This window comes from Suncus etruscus, chromosome 5 (genome assembly GCF_024139225.1).
Source record: "Suncus etruscus isolate mSunEtr1 chromosome 5, mSunEtr1.pri.cur, whole genome shotgun sequence".
Taxonomy (NCBI): domain Eukaryota; kingdom Metazoa; phylum Chordata; class Mammalia; order Eulipotyphla; family Soricidae; genus Suncus; species Suncus etruscus.
This window is the reverse complement of record NC_064852.1, coordinates 63,711,229-63,727,399: the sequence shown is the minus strand read 5'-3', so window position 1 is coordinate 63,727,399 and position 16,171 is coordinate 63,711,229. Positions and strand designations below refer to the sequence as shown.

Genomic DNA, 16,171 nt, shown 5'->3' with positions numbered 1-16,171 from the left:
GGCAATGGTCTGCTCACCACCTCAGCTTTGAATATCAGTTTTGGTTGCCTCCTCACCTGGGGTTGAAGATGTGCAACCATTGTAATTGCCAGCCTAAGACTCACTCAGACTAGGTCTGGTCTCTTCCTGTTTTTCCTCTTTCCCTGGCCACATATTGTGTGTGTGTGTGTGTGTGTGTGTGTGTGTGTGTGCATGCGTGCACGCTTAAATTTTGAAAGGGGGGAACACATCCAGTAGTGTCTAGGGCTTACTCCTTGCTCTACTCAGGGATCACTACTGGCAGGTTTGGGGGAACCACATGGGATTTGAGGGATCAAACCTGGGTTGGCTGCATGCAAGATTAGTGCCCTATCCACTGTACCACTGTACCACTGTACTGTCTCTTCTGCACCCCCTGGCCACATGTCTGGTTCCCTACTCCTCCTCTCTTCCTCTTGAGGTTTTTGTTGCGACAAAACTTGGCGCCTGCTTGTAAAGTTTCTTTTTGGAGAGCAGGAGCTATGTCCCAAGTTATGTATGTGTATAATGGGGCCAGCAGGCTGGCTTGCCTGTGATTTCTTTGTATTTTCCTGCAGATTTTTGTCTTTGGAAATATCACAGGGGCAACCTGGCTTGGTATCACAATCCCTTTCATGATTTGAATTTTAGCTAATGAAAGTCTGGTTGGATATTAGCCTTAGCTCATTTACTTACAAACTTAGCTACTGTGTTCTTGAACACTCACAGCACCAAGTATGGTTATTTGGCAAATAGACTATACTGAGACTGTAAGAAAAACAAAAGTACCTTTCTAATGTTTCCAATCTGTCTTCTTCTGGCAAGGAGTTCAGAATGGCAGGGACATCTACAGGAAGCATAGCTAAGTTGAAAGAATCACAGCTGTGGGGGAAAGTTGCAGAAAAAGACATAAGTAATCACACCAGCACAATTTGGGGGTATGAAGCACATTTTTCTAAAACACATTTATTCTACCCTCAGGGAAGCTTCAAACTCTTCAACCTCTATCCTATTTTCTTCCTGAAAACCCATGCATATCTCGCTTAAGGAAAAGGAATCAGTTAATTTGGGAGAATATTCTAAAAAACAGATATTTTCCAGAGTTTGGAAATAGAAATTTGAAGCTGGTAGTACCTAATATAATTTTATTACTTGGGGCTGTGAGGAAATTAAATAGTTCATCCTTTTGTTCTCAATATTTTCTCCCCATATTTATACTCTTTCTTAATTGTTCTTCTCAATGTCAAGCCTTCTTCTTAAAGTTGGCAGTCAACTTGTCTCACGGTGGTGGAACAAGCACATTTCTTTCTGTCTTTGTTTCTCTTTCTCTATTTTCTATCTCTCCTTTTTCTTACCTTAACTTCTTCATGATAAATATTTCAAATTATTTTAAAGTAATAAAACTGGAACATACAATAGCAATGAGAATAAGAGAAAGTACATAAATGGACAAAGTTTTCATCGATTTTCATCAATTTCAACAATCAAAGCTGGAAAGTGGACATATATATATAAAAAAAGCAAAGACTAAGAAAGTGTATCTTTAAGGAACATAGCAAAGCTACAAGACATAAAAGAACTGATTCCACACACACTGGAAAGGGTATAGGTTGCAGGTAAGTCAAGGCAGGAGATGGAAAATCAGGGGGATTAATAGGCACTTTGCGTGTGTCTATATGACTCTAGGATGTTTTGTTACATTGTTTTTATGCAAACTGTACCTGCTTTATAAGTATGGAGATTGGTTAAAATTATAATGCATTTTGACAACTATAAAAAGGGTGAGGAAGGTCAACTATTATAAAGCAATTTTAGATAAAAAAGAACTATGAAAACAAAATGCATGCTTTTTTTCTCTTGTGAACTTATATTCCTATGTTATCTCCTCACCTCTGATAAAATTTCTTTCAGTTAAAACTATTTTGCTATACTATTAAGGAAAAACATAGTAAGCAAACAACAAATAGTCAAAGTCATTAGAACTAAAGAATTTGTCCATAGAACTGATCTTAAATGGGAGTGTAATAGGGCCTTGGAACACTGGTGAAGAAAAGTGGGCTCTCTGATGGTGGGTGTGACACTGGAACATTATACTAGAATGTGTAATTAACAATATTGTAATTCTGTGGCAAAAAAATAGTACAGAGGGTAGGGCATATGCCTTGCATGTGGCTTAACTTGGGTTTGATTCTTGACATCCAATATCCCTGAGCCCGCCAGGAATAATTCCTGAGTGAAGAATCAGGAGTAACTTCTGAGCACTGCTGGATGTGACCCAAAACAAAACAAACAAAACCCCCACAATATTATAAATACTTCTACCTCAATAAAATGATTGGAAAACAACTATTTGCTTCATTCAAATATTTAGAAGCATATAGAGCAGATTACTTGATATACTTATAATTTGTGTAAGAAAAAAAATAATCCACTGCCTGGCTTTACCAAAGAGAAAACACAGGAAAAATGTTAGAGAAGCCCAAACTGGCAATCAATCTCCAGAGGGATAACATTTCTCTAAGTGCATCTCTGAGGTTTGCAAAACATTTTAATGTTTTACATATTTTAAAATAATTATCAATCAGAGAAAAAAAACCTCAAACAGAAACAATAATATTGAATATATTAATTATATAAACACATTGGAGGGAAAGAAAAGGAATTAAGGAGGAACGAGAGAAAAAAAATTAAATATACTAGACTAAATGTATTATATTAGATGTCAAAGTTTCTAACAGTGGGAAAAAGGACATTGCCAAAAGAAAATAGGAAAAACATTATAACTTTCTACATAGGGGGCTGGAATTATAAAGCATTAATATGAATTAATGATTTCTAAAAATATGTATTATAAGTTTGGTTGGAGAAATGATATAGGGCTAAGGCAATTGTCTTGCTTCTTGTTGATCCCAGTTTAAAATCCTTGTTAACCACATGTCCCCTATAGGCATCATCAGAGGTCACTTCTGAGCACAGACTTGAAGTATCAATGAATATATGTGCTTATGTGCTTCATATATAGTGTGTGTAATCATGTACATGAATAAGTATTTTGTGCTTGTGCATGTTTCCCATTACTCATAACCCAACATGTATGAGGAGGTCAAGAAATAAAAGCAAACCTAAGTAACAATGGATACATCTAGCACCCAGCTTTTTGGTCTGGTAAAACCATTCCTCCGCACAAGGAACAAAGTTCTACCAAGCCCAGAGGGGAGCTACTTCCTGACTTTATGATAAAGAAGGGAGGTTTAAATGGAAATTTCCCATGAAAACTTTAGTCTTGTGGTCAAAAAGCTATACCACCCCATTCTCCAGAGATGAGTCTGGGGAGAGACCATGGCAAAAACAAGAGTTTTTCATGAAACAACAACTTTCTCCAATTTAAAAACAAACTGAGTCCATGTCCTCCTTCTTTTGTGTGTCCATGTATTGTTTTCAAACGGCAATAGTGGTGATAATAGATTTTGGTCAAACACTTTATTTTTCTTTGGTTTGGTTTTGAAGACTCATAAAGCAAAGTAAAACTTTGATATCCCTAAAGCCAATTCCCAAAATCCTTTTGGACATTTCACTCACTATATGAAATCTGAAAAATTTAGGAAATATTTGGATTACATCATTTTCTTCAGCTACTTCTGATACAGATATATGAACTTTAAGAGGTTCAATAAATGACTTCCTGAATGAATATATTAAAGAATAGAGACTAGACTGTTCTAGTCTAGATATCTAGTTCTAGATAATGGAAATAAACAACAATATCAATGGGTTTTAGAGGATATTGTGCTTAGTGATATAAGTATGAGAAAGACAAACAGCATTATTTTACTAATATGTAGTATAGAAAGAAATAAAAGAAGGGAAAGAGAATGGGACATAACAAATCAGACAAACCAAAAAGTAAAACCCCTTTTGGACTATAAAAATCAATTTAGTGGTTCCCAGGAGGAAAAGAGGAAGGGGAAACCAGTAAACTGGGAGGGCCATGTGGTTTGCAACATCTGTCACCCCCATAGGTTGCCAGGTTGATCTGACTGATCTGGCTGGTTGGGGAGGGTTTCCCTTTTCTCCCTCATACAACTCCATGTTTGCCCTTCTCTCCAGAAGCCTGCACACTCTGTCTCAGCGAGGCACCCTTCCTGAATTAGACTAGAGATAGTCCTTACCGTTGAGGATATATGAAGTAGCTACTATCCAGTACGTAGCACTTCCAAACTGGGACAAAGGGAACAATAGTATGATGAAGGATAGGAAAGCTATTTGCAGAATTTAAGTTACAGTATAAATGGATAATTAATTAGAATAAGGACACATCTGAAATTTAAATCGGTTGCATAATACATAGTAAGCTTCAATAAAAAATAAACAATTTGAACTTTGTGAATGTAAATTTAAGTCAAAGAAAATTAAAAATAATAATATTTAAAAAACAAGAAAAAACTGAATAAATAAATGACCTGTATCATATGGTTTGAGGATACACAGATCCTACAGAGGGGATAAATATACACGAGTAAATATCTAATAAGTAATAGGGCATATAAATCATTCCAGCAAATAATCAATGAAGGGATCATTAATGGGATTAAATTTTTAGAAAGATCCACCTTTAGTACACTATAATTGCTTTTAGAAATGAAAACATGGTCCGAAAATCACAAACTCATGAAAACCCATAATAAAGAAAAATAGAATAATTTCTCAATTTCAATGCAATTAAAGTTTATTTTGAAACCAATTGGCTCAATAGAGCACTCAGTCACTGACCTGAGTGTAACAAGTCATGGTGAAAGAGTTTTCTTTAATTCAATGTGGCATTCATGTTTAATTCATGGTTGAGTCAAGCCCAAGGGTAACTGCATCCTGACTGCTCGTTTGAAAGTACTGCCTCAGGAGATTTTTCCCAAGGACATAGGTTTGGAGGGGGAAAAATAGATGTTGGGGAGAGCCTTTTCTCTTTTCTTAATTCTAACCTAACAACTGATAGACATAGGCAGTCTGTTACTTCTCACCTTTCTCATTGGGTTTAGTGTGCCTCGACCTGTTCCTCCATAGCCCTGCATAGTTTTATTCATTGCATGGGTCAACTTTGAAATGTCACTTAACCCTGTCCTTACCCCCATGGCAAAATGAGCTAGTAATTCAAGGTGGTGGCAGGCCATTGCCATCTGGTGGCAAATGAGTGACTGCCAGGTCTGGGGGCAGGGAAGGGCAGAGGTCCCTAGAGCGATCAGAGAAAGTGCTAAATGCTTCTCATCAGTTTGTGTTAATCCTCACCATAGCCTGGGGAAGATGTCAAGTGCCTCGGGGTTTTCACTGGCCTGGAAATGGATTGCTTAGAGGGCTTGAGTAATGAGTAACTCCCTCAAGGATGTGACATGAGTGGACATCAGTTGACAAGGGCTAGAAAGCCGGTTTCTTGGTGGCTTGGTGACCCCAACTCTCTGAGGTCTCCCATTTTCCCCTCTTACTCTGGAGAGCTCAGATTTTAGATATTTTCTAACAAAAGAGCAAAGATGACGACTCTGGGATGGCAATGGGGTGGATGGGATGGAGAAGGGGTAGCAGAAAAGGAGGGAACCCTATTTGAGCACATTGTGAATCCCGCCCTGGGGGCCCCTTTAGCTATGCTTCACATTAAATTCCGCAGTTGAAGACTGACTGTGAAGCACTCATAGACCCCTAGGATGTCCCAGTTGGTCTATGGAAAGTAAGGGTTGGATTTTTACTTTATTTCAGAAACTTTTGCCTTTGAAAAAAGAAGGAAGAAGTAAAAATAATGTGTTCTAGAATCACAGACTGGACTTCAACTATCTCGATGTAATGATTTAACACAAGGGCAACCATCTTGTCCCCCAGTCCACAATTTTGCTTTGCATGGTAGTCAAACAAATTCAACACACAGAATCCCATATGGTCCCACTGACCACTGCCAGAAGTGACTCATGAGTACAGAACCAGAAATAACCCTTAAACAATGCTGGTTAGTGTCCCCCAAAAGAAAGAAAAAAGAACCTGGGTCTCCCTGGATACAAAGCATGGCTCATGGCGCCATTGGGCCATCTCCCTGAACTTCTCTTTTTAAAGTAATAAATGGAAATAAATAATCACTATAGAAATATTATTGTTTCTAGTTACATAGATTTTTTTTTCTGGAGAAGCACATTATAAATCAGCATTCTGTAACAGACAACATTTTCTTACCATCGCAAGTGGTACGCATCCTTTGATTATCTCTCTTTTATTGCAGTATAGACACGCACCTAACCAGGCAAAACACCTGCACTTTATGTGTGGTGTATCTCAGGGTAAGGGAGCTGGCAAATGTGAAGATCTACCTCCCATTATATTTCTTTAATAATTAAACTTCCTTCATAATTTGCTATATTATTGACACTTAACTTTGAGAAAAACAGTTTATGAGACCAGCATATCTCTTGGAGACAAATAGATGGGCTGTGACTTACCTCTGCACTGTTTCCACCTTAGAGTCATCAAAAAGGGGTGAGAGAACCAGGGGCTGGAACTTCTTCCAGTTCATCACTCCAGGAATAATGTCCTGAAATGAGAGCATTAGCTGTGCTACTTGCTATGTGGTAAGGAAACGCTTAGAGAGGATTTCCTATTTGATTCAACTGACCTTTATCAATTAAAAGTGTAGTTCTAAAATGTGTAGTTTCTTTAAGTTTGAGTGAATTTTCTGAATCTAAAAGACAACTGTTCCAGCACAAAAACATAGGGACAATATGAGACATATGGTACAATGCAAGAGGAAATTGAAGTAGGAACAAGGAAGAGTACTTTCTCAGTCCCTTCTCCCCAATATATATATATATATATATATATATATATATATATATATATATATTAATTAATTAATTTTGGGAACACACCCAACAGTGTTCAGGGCTTAGTCCTGGCTTTGTTTGCACTCTGAAGTCACTCCCAATGGTCTCAAGAAACCTTATGGGATTCTGAGAATGGAACTTTGGTTGGCCTTGTGCAAAAGAAGTGTCCTACCCACTATTCTATCTCTCTCACTCCATTTCCCCAATACATTAGACACACAATCAACATATCCTAGAGATGAAGGGAGGATTTGGCTTGATATTCTGTTCTGGTTATTGTGAATGTAATGCAAATGCATATGCAAGGAGGCTGTCAATGAAGGGCTTTCCAGACAGGTGGGAGCAACTGAAAGACACAGTGCTAAGTTGAGAGCTTCCAGGAGGCCACAGATTGGGCTATGTGCAGGGCAGATGATGGGGTTGGAGGGAGATTAGGGAGAGAGGCAGATGTCTGGTTTTAAAATATCCTGGAGGTCCAAGTGAACAAGCTGGGACCATGAAGAGCTTTTAAACTGAAAAAAAAAAGGCTGTGATTTCAGGGAAAGGAAGATTTGAGGGGCTGAATAGGAGATAGAGGAGGGCACAGTGGTGGATCCATGAAGTTGAGGACAGGAGACCTCACAGGCAGCTGAGAGCACGACTGGTGAAGCTCAGGGATACTCAATAGAAGGAAGAAGAAGAAAATATAAGGCTCCCAGGGCCCACAATACCAGATCACAGAAGAAGAAGAAGAAGAAGGAAGTAGAAGAAGAAGAAGAAGAAGAGAAGAAGAAGAAAGTAGATGAAGAAGAAGAGAAGAAGAAGAAGAAGAAGAAGAAGAAGAAGAAGAAGAAGAAGAAGAAGAAGAAGAAGAGAAGAAGAAGAAGAAGAAGAAGAAGAAGAAGAAGAAGAAGAAGAAGAAGAAGAAGAGTAGATAGAAGGCTAACAGGGCAATGTAGAAAGGAGGAGGCATGTGTGAGGTACCAAAGGTATGAGGGCAGAGATAACAAGGCTGAATTATGGAGTGCAGTGAGTTGATTTTGCTTTGCTACTTTGGAGTGCAAGGGGGAAGTTGGGGGTACCCAAACAGCAGTGGTTAGGGTTTACTCCGTGGCTCTGTATTCAGAGCCCCTTCTCATCAGTACTCTAGCGGTACCCATTTGTAATGTTGGGATGAACCAGAATTTGGCAGTATTCAAGGTTAAACAACTTAAGCCCCTGGACTATCTCTTTTTTGCCCTGGATTTTAAAATCAGAAGGACCAAGTGATAACTTTCAAACAGATGCCTTTAGCTACTACAGGCTAGTCTTTTCTTAGTGAAGAAATGTTTTAGGGGCCTCTTCCCTAATTGGGCAATTGCCATATCACTGCCTTGTCTATTCTGTGACTGATATGTTTGTAGGACCCAAAGAAGAGAAAAGGTCAGACAAGCATGGCTTGTGCCCCACCCACATCATAGTTTCTTTTCACACAGGGTAGGGAACAAGAATAAAGATAAAGAATAAGATAAAGATCAGGTATAGACCTTAAAGGGAAAAGGAGAGAGAATGTTTGAAAAAGGGCCAGCACAAAGCCTTTGAGGGTATTAAGAGTGAAGTGAGGGTAAGAGTTGAGTCTCGCTCCTCCACCTCTGTAGGCTGATGGTAAGGAATAGGTGGCACAAGATTGGAGCTGCTTTTTGTATGATGCCGTGGTGGCTGTGGCCACGCAATTCTCGCATTCCAGATTGGGACCCTCTGTCTCCCAGCCGTTTCTTTGCTCAGCACCAAGATCTGCCTTGAGATCAACCTGACATGGAACATTACCAGTGTGATGGAGAAACCCTGCTTCTGGGTGAGGTGGAATGCCGGAACCCGTGGATGACACTCTTTGGTGGAACTTGTACTTGGGGTGAGAACACAGATGATAATCTATGGAGGTTTTCTACATATGGTCAGATGGGTGCTTAGTTGCAAATAATCCAGGGGCGGGATTCTGCTAGAGGAAGGGGGAAGAAGAAAAAAATTGGACTAGATCTCTCTGGATTATTTATCAGTTAGCTAAAGCAACAGCCTGGCTGCTCTCTGGGCCCTAACCCACTGCTTCAGATCAGCTCGGTCATACAAAAGGATAGCAGAGGTATCTTCACATTGACAGCATTTTTAAATGTCCATAGTGATTCATAAATGGGACTTTTCTGGTCCCAAGGGCTTCCAATACATACCATGTGGACTTACACAAACTCTCGGTGGAAGCCAAATTATAAGGGAAAGTGATTGGCTTAAAGTATTTTTTTCCAAATTTGATAATTGGTGGGAATTTATTAAATAAGCAACCTGGTTTTAAAAAACAAATGGCTACTGGTCTTGAATATAAATATAGCTTCCTTTAAAAATTACTTTAAAGAGGAAGAGAAAGAAGAGGGGTGACATTTGATATGCCATGGAAATGCCAACAATTTAACATTATTTGGGTAATGCTTTTAGTTCAGGAGGGGCTTCATTTGGGTTTAAAGGAGATCCTGCTGTGTTGTTTTTTAAATCAATTTTCCGAGCAGCACGAAAGGAAAGACACAGAACAAGCAGTTATCCCCCAAATAAGAAAATGGGTAATTTTACTGTTCCTTCTAGGACTTGCCCAACACATACCCCACGGTTGGCCCCTTCAACAAAGCTTTTAACTACTCATTAATTTCAGATATTTAAGAACACGTCAAGATTTTATTCTTTTTTGTTTGCATAATTTTAAAAAAGCAATTAAAAATAACAAAATGCCACAAGGCTAATGGAAACCCCATTTCACTGCCAAGAAATAAAATGTCCTCCACAACCAAAAGGAAATGCAGCTAGGCCAGAAAAATGTTACAGCTCCCAAAGGCAGTGAGGGAGAAGCTAGTTGTGGCATGTATATAGTGAGGAATGCTGGCAAAAGGCCTGGAAGGTGGTGACTTGGAGTAGGGTTCAAGAGAGAGAAGGGGAGAGGACTCTTGATTGAACTCAGGATCTAAAGGAAGGAGGTCAGGGAGACAATGAAGCCCACTGTCAGAATAATTTAAAAACATTATAATGTAGAAATAGACAAACCGCTCAATGAGCACTGGGTGTTGAGGGGAACATTTGTGTGCATGTGTGTACATAACATATGTATATAAATGCACAGCATATTTGTAACAACAACAATAGGCTCTTCCCTGTCCTCCCCAGCCCTTCCCCCTTCTCTATTCTTTCCTTTCCCTTCTCTCTTGTCCCTCCCTACCCCTTCCCTAGCTCTTCCTTGGTATACCCAGTGATCCTGGCTCAAGGGCTCACTTCTCACTCTGCTCAGGGATTACTTCCCAATGGAGTTCGCAGGGGCTGTCTTTGGGCTGGTGTTCCAACCTACATCAGCCATTTGTAAGGCACACAATCCTACTTCATTATACCATCTCTCGGGTCTGATTCTTTTCTATCTCTAGATCACAAATAGGATGGGGGACTAAGAGATAGAGGAAACATGTAAATATTGGGTTTCGATTCCTGGAGCCTAGGGAGCAAGATGAATGTAGGGCCTTGGTGTGAGACAAAGCCGGGGTGGCATGACAATACAAAGGAAGATGAAGGTAAGGGCAAGCATGGCAAGAAATTTGGTGGCTAGGGGCATGGGAAGGATGCTTTCTGTTCCCATGTATGTCCCTTTAATAGTTCAGACAGCACTGTGGAAGAAAAGCAAAAGGAGAGAAATCATAAGTACCCCATCTTGGCTGAGCTGCTCCTAGATTTTTTCTTAATTTTTAATGTTTAATTAAAGCTGAATATAACTTTATTCTTGCATCTTCTCAATTGTTTCTTATATTTGCCTCTTTCCTTTCATCAGGGTTAGGTTTAGCTTTGTGTTCAAGAATCCTTTGGTGGTCTGTGCTCAGTGCTAGTTTAGTGATCACCACCAGAAAGTGATAGGGCCATTCTCCTGCTGAGTTCTCTCAGTGATGGTGACATGCTTCCACCTGGGCTTCTTTGCTAGTTCATGGAATTAGTATAACCTAAATGTCATCAATCTTTTGGGTGGGCATGGATCTTTTCTTTTTTTTTTTTTTGGTTTTTGGGCCACACCCTGTGAAGCTCAGGGGTTACTCCTGGCTATGTGCTCAGAAGTCGCTCCTGGCTTGGGGGACCATATGGGACGCCGGGGGATGGAACCGCGGTGGGGTCATGTCCAAGGCTAGGCGCAGTAAGGCAGGCACCCTTACACTCTTCGCGCCACCGCCCGGGCCCCGGATCTTTTCTTAAGGTTTATGGCCATATGATATGCAACTAATGTATAACAAACTGCACAGATTTAATGTATTTAACTTGATGTCTTGACATATGTAATATCTACAGAAACATCACTGCTATAAACAAATATTGCCCCCCCACTTTTGCAAAGTTTTCTCTTGCTCCTAAGTAAACTTTATATCTTTCTTGTCTCACCTTCCATATCATCCATCTATCCATCCATCCATCCATCCATCATCCATCCATCCATCCATCCATCCATTCATCACATCCTATCAGTCCATCCATTGTCCATTCATCCATCTCATTTGTTCATCTGTCCATTCATCCATCTAACTACACATTCATCAAAATCTATTCATCCATCCATCCATTCACTCCCTGCACCTATCCATCCCAGGCAATCACTAATTTGAATTCCTCTATTGATTACTTAAAACTTTCTATGGTATGCTTTTCATATAGTATGCTTTTTCTTTTTGTGTATGAGTTATTTTACTCAAAATAATTATTCTGAAATTCATTTATGTTGTTTTATGTATCATGAGTTCAATCCTTTTTATTATCTGAGTATTCACAATTACATTAGAATATCGAACTAATCTGTTTGGTGCACATTTTTTTCCTTTTTTTTTTTAGTTTGGAAAATGTAAATGTCTTTGTGAGTAGTCTTGCATAAGTCTTTGCTTTTATTATCATGGTAAATATCTAGGAACAGAATGGCTGGATCATTTAGTAGGTGCATACTTACCATTAATTTTTAACTGAACTTTATAAGAAACTGCCAAACTGTTTTCCCATAGTAGCCTGTACCATTTTACATTCTCTTAGTGTCTTTAATTTTAGATTTCCCAATAGAGGTATTGTACTGCGATTTTTTTAATTTGCATTTGCTGATGATGCATTATTTTGAGCATTTTTCCATGTGAATTTTTCCTATCAAACTTCTTTGGGGGATGTTTCTGTTCAAATTTCTCAGCTATTTTTAACTTGGTTCTTTGTTTTCTTTATTAACTTTTAATAGTTCTTCACATATTATGAACTCTCATACCAGATATGTGTTTTCTAAATATTTTCTTTAAAGTCTATTATTTATCTTCTCATTTACTTAATTTAATTTTTAGAAGAGCAAAAATTCTTAATTTGGACAAAGACCAATTAATCCATTTTAAAAATTTTACAGATTGTGGATTTAGTGTTGTATAAAGAAATCTTTATTTAAACCCAAGGTTAAAAAGATGTATCATCTAGATATTTTTATATTCACATCTATGATTTATTTTGTGTTAATGTTTGTAAATGGTATGTGGTGCAGGCTGAAGTTCTTTCACTTTTTTCAAATAGAGAGTCCAAATATTCTAACACGATTTACTGAGATGATTCTTTTCGCTAATTTTCTTTAATCTCCGTCAAGAAAATCAATTGGCCAAATGAACTCAAGTATTTCTGGATTTTCTATTTTTATACTAATACTATATGGTTTTGATTACTATAGCTTTACAATAAGCTTTGAGGTCAGTCATATGTCCTTCAAAGTTCTCCACCTTCGTTCTCCCTCTTCTTTTTTTTTTAAGTGATGTAAAATAATTTTATTTAAAGATATTGACTTAGAGAAATATGGAGAGAAAGCGATGGGGAGAAAGAGAGAAACATGTTTAAGCATGAACAGGGACTTATTCAGAGTAGAATAAACCCCAAATATGTTCTTCCTAGTTGTTTTGGAATCTTTACATACAGTTAACAGAACTGTGATATAAAGGTGAGCGGGGTGAGCCCAGGCTAAAGGTGGAAGAATGCAGGCACTCTGGAGGTGGGCATGATGTAGCAGCTCTGCATGTATAACACTAATAATATTGGTTCTGTACTAAAAATAAACAAGTCATTAAAATAAAGCTATCAGGGTGGAGTGAGAGGAGAGCAGACAGGGTGTTTGTCTTGCATCAAGCTGACCTGGGTTCAATCCCTTGCATTCCATATGGTTTGATTTCCTGAGCACCGCCAGATGTGGCCCCTAAACCATCACCATCATCAACAACAAAAAACTATCATAACAGACTAAAAGTAATAAAAATAAATTCTTGACCCAACATGGTTGAGATAAAGTTGCATTCCATATAAATTTTGAAATAAGCCTATTGTTTTCTACTCCCCAAGATACCCCAACTCATCCTGATTTTTGAAATCATACTCAGTTTATTGGAATATTACTAATGTTTTTAGTCTGGAGATAATTGACATTTTCATCACATTAATCTCCTGATCCATGAACATTGGTATATTTTTACATTTATTTGGGGGGTGGGTGGGTCACACCTGGTGGCGCTCAGAATTTACTCCTGGATCTGTGCTCAGAAATTACTGTTGGCAAGCACAGAGGACCATATGGAATGCGGGGATTTGAACCACCATCCATCCTGTATTGGCTGCTTGCAAGGCAAATGCCCCACCGCTGTGCTATCTCTCTAGTCCTATATATTTGTTTTTTTAATTTTTCTTAGTAGACCAATGTTCAGGACAGTGTCTTAAATACTTTGTTAGATTATCCCAATGTATTATTTTTCTAATGATCATATTTTTAATATATTTTAAGTAAATAATTTTTTGAAAATTTAATTTTTGGTTGCTGGAGAGATAGTATAGAGGGTAGGACATTTATCTCACATGCAGCCAACCCAGGCTTAATCTCCAGCATCCTATATCTTTCTGAGAGTTCTGCCATGAGTGATCCCTGAGCACAAAGCTAGGAGGAAACTATGAGCACCTTTGGATGTGGCCAAAACCCCTTGAAAATTTAATTTATATTTGTTGTTGTTAATCTGTAAAAATATAATTGACTTTCATATGATGAATCTATCCCATAATCTTGATAAATTCACTTTATTTTGACATATCTTGGGGGAAATTCCACTGTATCTTTACTTAAACCATTATTTAATTGCAAAAATCAATAATTTTGGGGGCCGGGAAGGTGGCGCTAGAGGTAAGGTGTCTGCCTTGCAAGCGCTAGCGTAGGACGGACCACGGATCGATCCCCCGGCGTCCCATATGGTTCCCCCCAAGCCAGAGACGATTTCTGAGCGCACAGCCAGGAGTATCCCCTGAGCGTCAAATGGGTGTGGCCAAAAAAATCAATAATTTTGTTTCAAAGAAGAAATATAACTGGCCCAAAGGTATATGGAAAATTTCTCTATATCACTATTATCTGAGAAATGCAAATCAAAACAACACATCAAAGAGCTGACACATATCACATGGGACAAAACAACCTGTGTTGACGAGGTTGTGTGGGGAAAGAGACCCTTATTCACTGTTGGTGGAAATATCAACTGGCCCAGCCTTTTGGGGAAGATAATGTGTCTATTCCTCAAAAAAATAGAAATCGAGTTGCTACACAGCCCAGTAATCCCACTCCTTGGAATAGATTCTATTTTTCAAAGTAGAATGCAGAAAAGATATCTGCATGCTTCTAGTGGTTGCAACACTATTCACAATTGCCATAATTTAGAAAAACCCACCAACACAAAAACATGACTGGATAAAACATCTATTGTACATACACAATAGAATACAACTTGGTCATAAGAAAAGATAAAGTTATCCAATTTGCTTCTATGTGAATGGATCTGGTGAGTACAGTGTTGAGTGAAGTTATTTGGAGGGAAAGGAACAGATACAGAATGATTTCACTCATAAGTGAGAGTAAAAAAAAATTGTAGGAGACTATCAAATGCCCAAACACAAAATACTGGCAGGACATCTCAAAGAGGAGCTATCATGTGATGATGCTGGAGGTGGCAAAGATGTATTCCCAAATAACGCTTTTGTAGAGACTAATTGCAGAAATAAAGGGGCAGAGAGAGCAAGACTTTTACCAAGTATCACTTACAAAAATATAAAGAGGGTCATAATCTATAGAGCTGGTTAAATTCTCTGGTGGCTTCATGTTCAGAAGAGAAATCCTGCTGGGGACCTGTGCTGTGCTGTCCTGCTTCAGAAGGGTGATGACAGTGGTGGCTTCGTCCTGGGAAATGACCAGGAGCAGCATGTTAGTGAAAGATGAAGCCTCAGTATCTCCATGCCAACTGTCACGAGCAGTCCCATCTTTGACAGCCCCCATCTTACATTTTTAATATTCCTGGTAATCCCTGGGCTCTTCCTGATAAAAAGAAAGTTAATAATTGTTCAACTTCATAAAATTCTGCCTAGAGTTTAAACTTAGTAGAAGGCTAAGATAAACAGCAACATCTAGAATTCTTGCATTCTCTTTAAAACTTTGGTCAATGGATAAGAAATGCAAAGAGCCCGATTTTCATTGAAAGGGCCTACCTAGAAAGCTTTATTTAGAACTTCCTTCATTCAGTGTAACACTAAGATCCAGTTTTCCTTTAAAGTTCCCCAAATGAGCCATAGTTAATTTGGTCTGTACTAAGTTCCTTCCCATTTTGGGCACTTTCTTTTCCTTTTTCCTCTACTCTCCAGATACTTTACTTTCTGGGCATTTTTATTATTCAATATTTTCTTTTCTTTTCTTTTCTTTCTTTCTTTTTTTTTTTTTTTTGGTTTTTGGGTCACACCCGGCGGTGCTCAGGGGTTACTCCTGGCTGTCTGCTCAGAAATAGCTCCTGGCAGGCATGGGGGGACCATATGGGACACCGGAATTCGAACCAACCACCTTTGGTCCTGGATAGGCTGCTTGCAAGGCAAACGCCGCTGTGCTATCTCTCTGGGCCCTACTCAATATTTTCATTCTTGGAAATGTTGATGAACCTAGAAATTATAGAAATATACATAAAACCTCCCATCACTGCTCCTCCATCAATAATCGGCACCAGGAAAAAAGGCAGGCAGAACTGGAATCCTGGAAGGTGGTCTGTGTTACCTCAGCTCCCTGCTTCAGGGCTCGAGCAAGTGTTTGAGGTTTATAACTGGCCGAAGACTTCTCCACGGAGAATGGTTGGTAGCCTTTAAGTTTGTATAGCTGAGGAACCTGAGGGTAAAAAAATGACCCATTGTGATGTCCTTCAAAGCCCAATGCCAGAAATAGTCTTCTCAAGTGCATCACAGGGTTGCCTAACAGAGCAAGAAAAACAAGAAAAACAAGAGCATCAGGT

The 16,171-nt window shown here is 38.7% G+C and overlaps 1 protein-coding gene across 1 annotated transcript in view; it reads right to left on the bottom strand.

The window, feature by feature from the left end:
- Positions 1-16,171, bottom strand: part of CFAP221 (cilia and flagella associated protein 221) — a 101,276-nt gene that overhangs the window by 11,774 nt on the left and 73,331 nt on the right. The window contains 5 exon segments of the mRNA XM_049773140.1: positions 787-879; positions 6,468-6,559; positions 8,629-8,802; positions 14,947-15,081; positions 15,940-16,047. Of these exon segments, the coding sequence (XP_049629097.1) occupies positions 787-879; positions 6,468-6,559; positions 8,629-8,802; positions 14,947-15,081; positions 15,940-16,047 (602 nt within the window).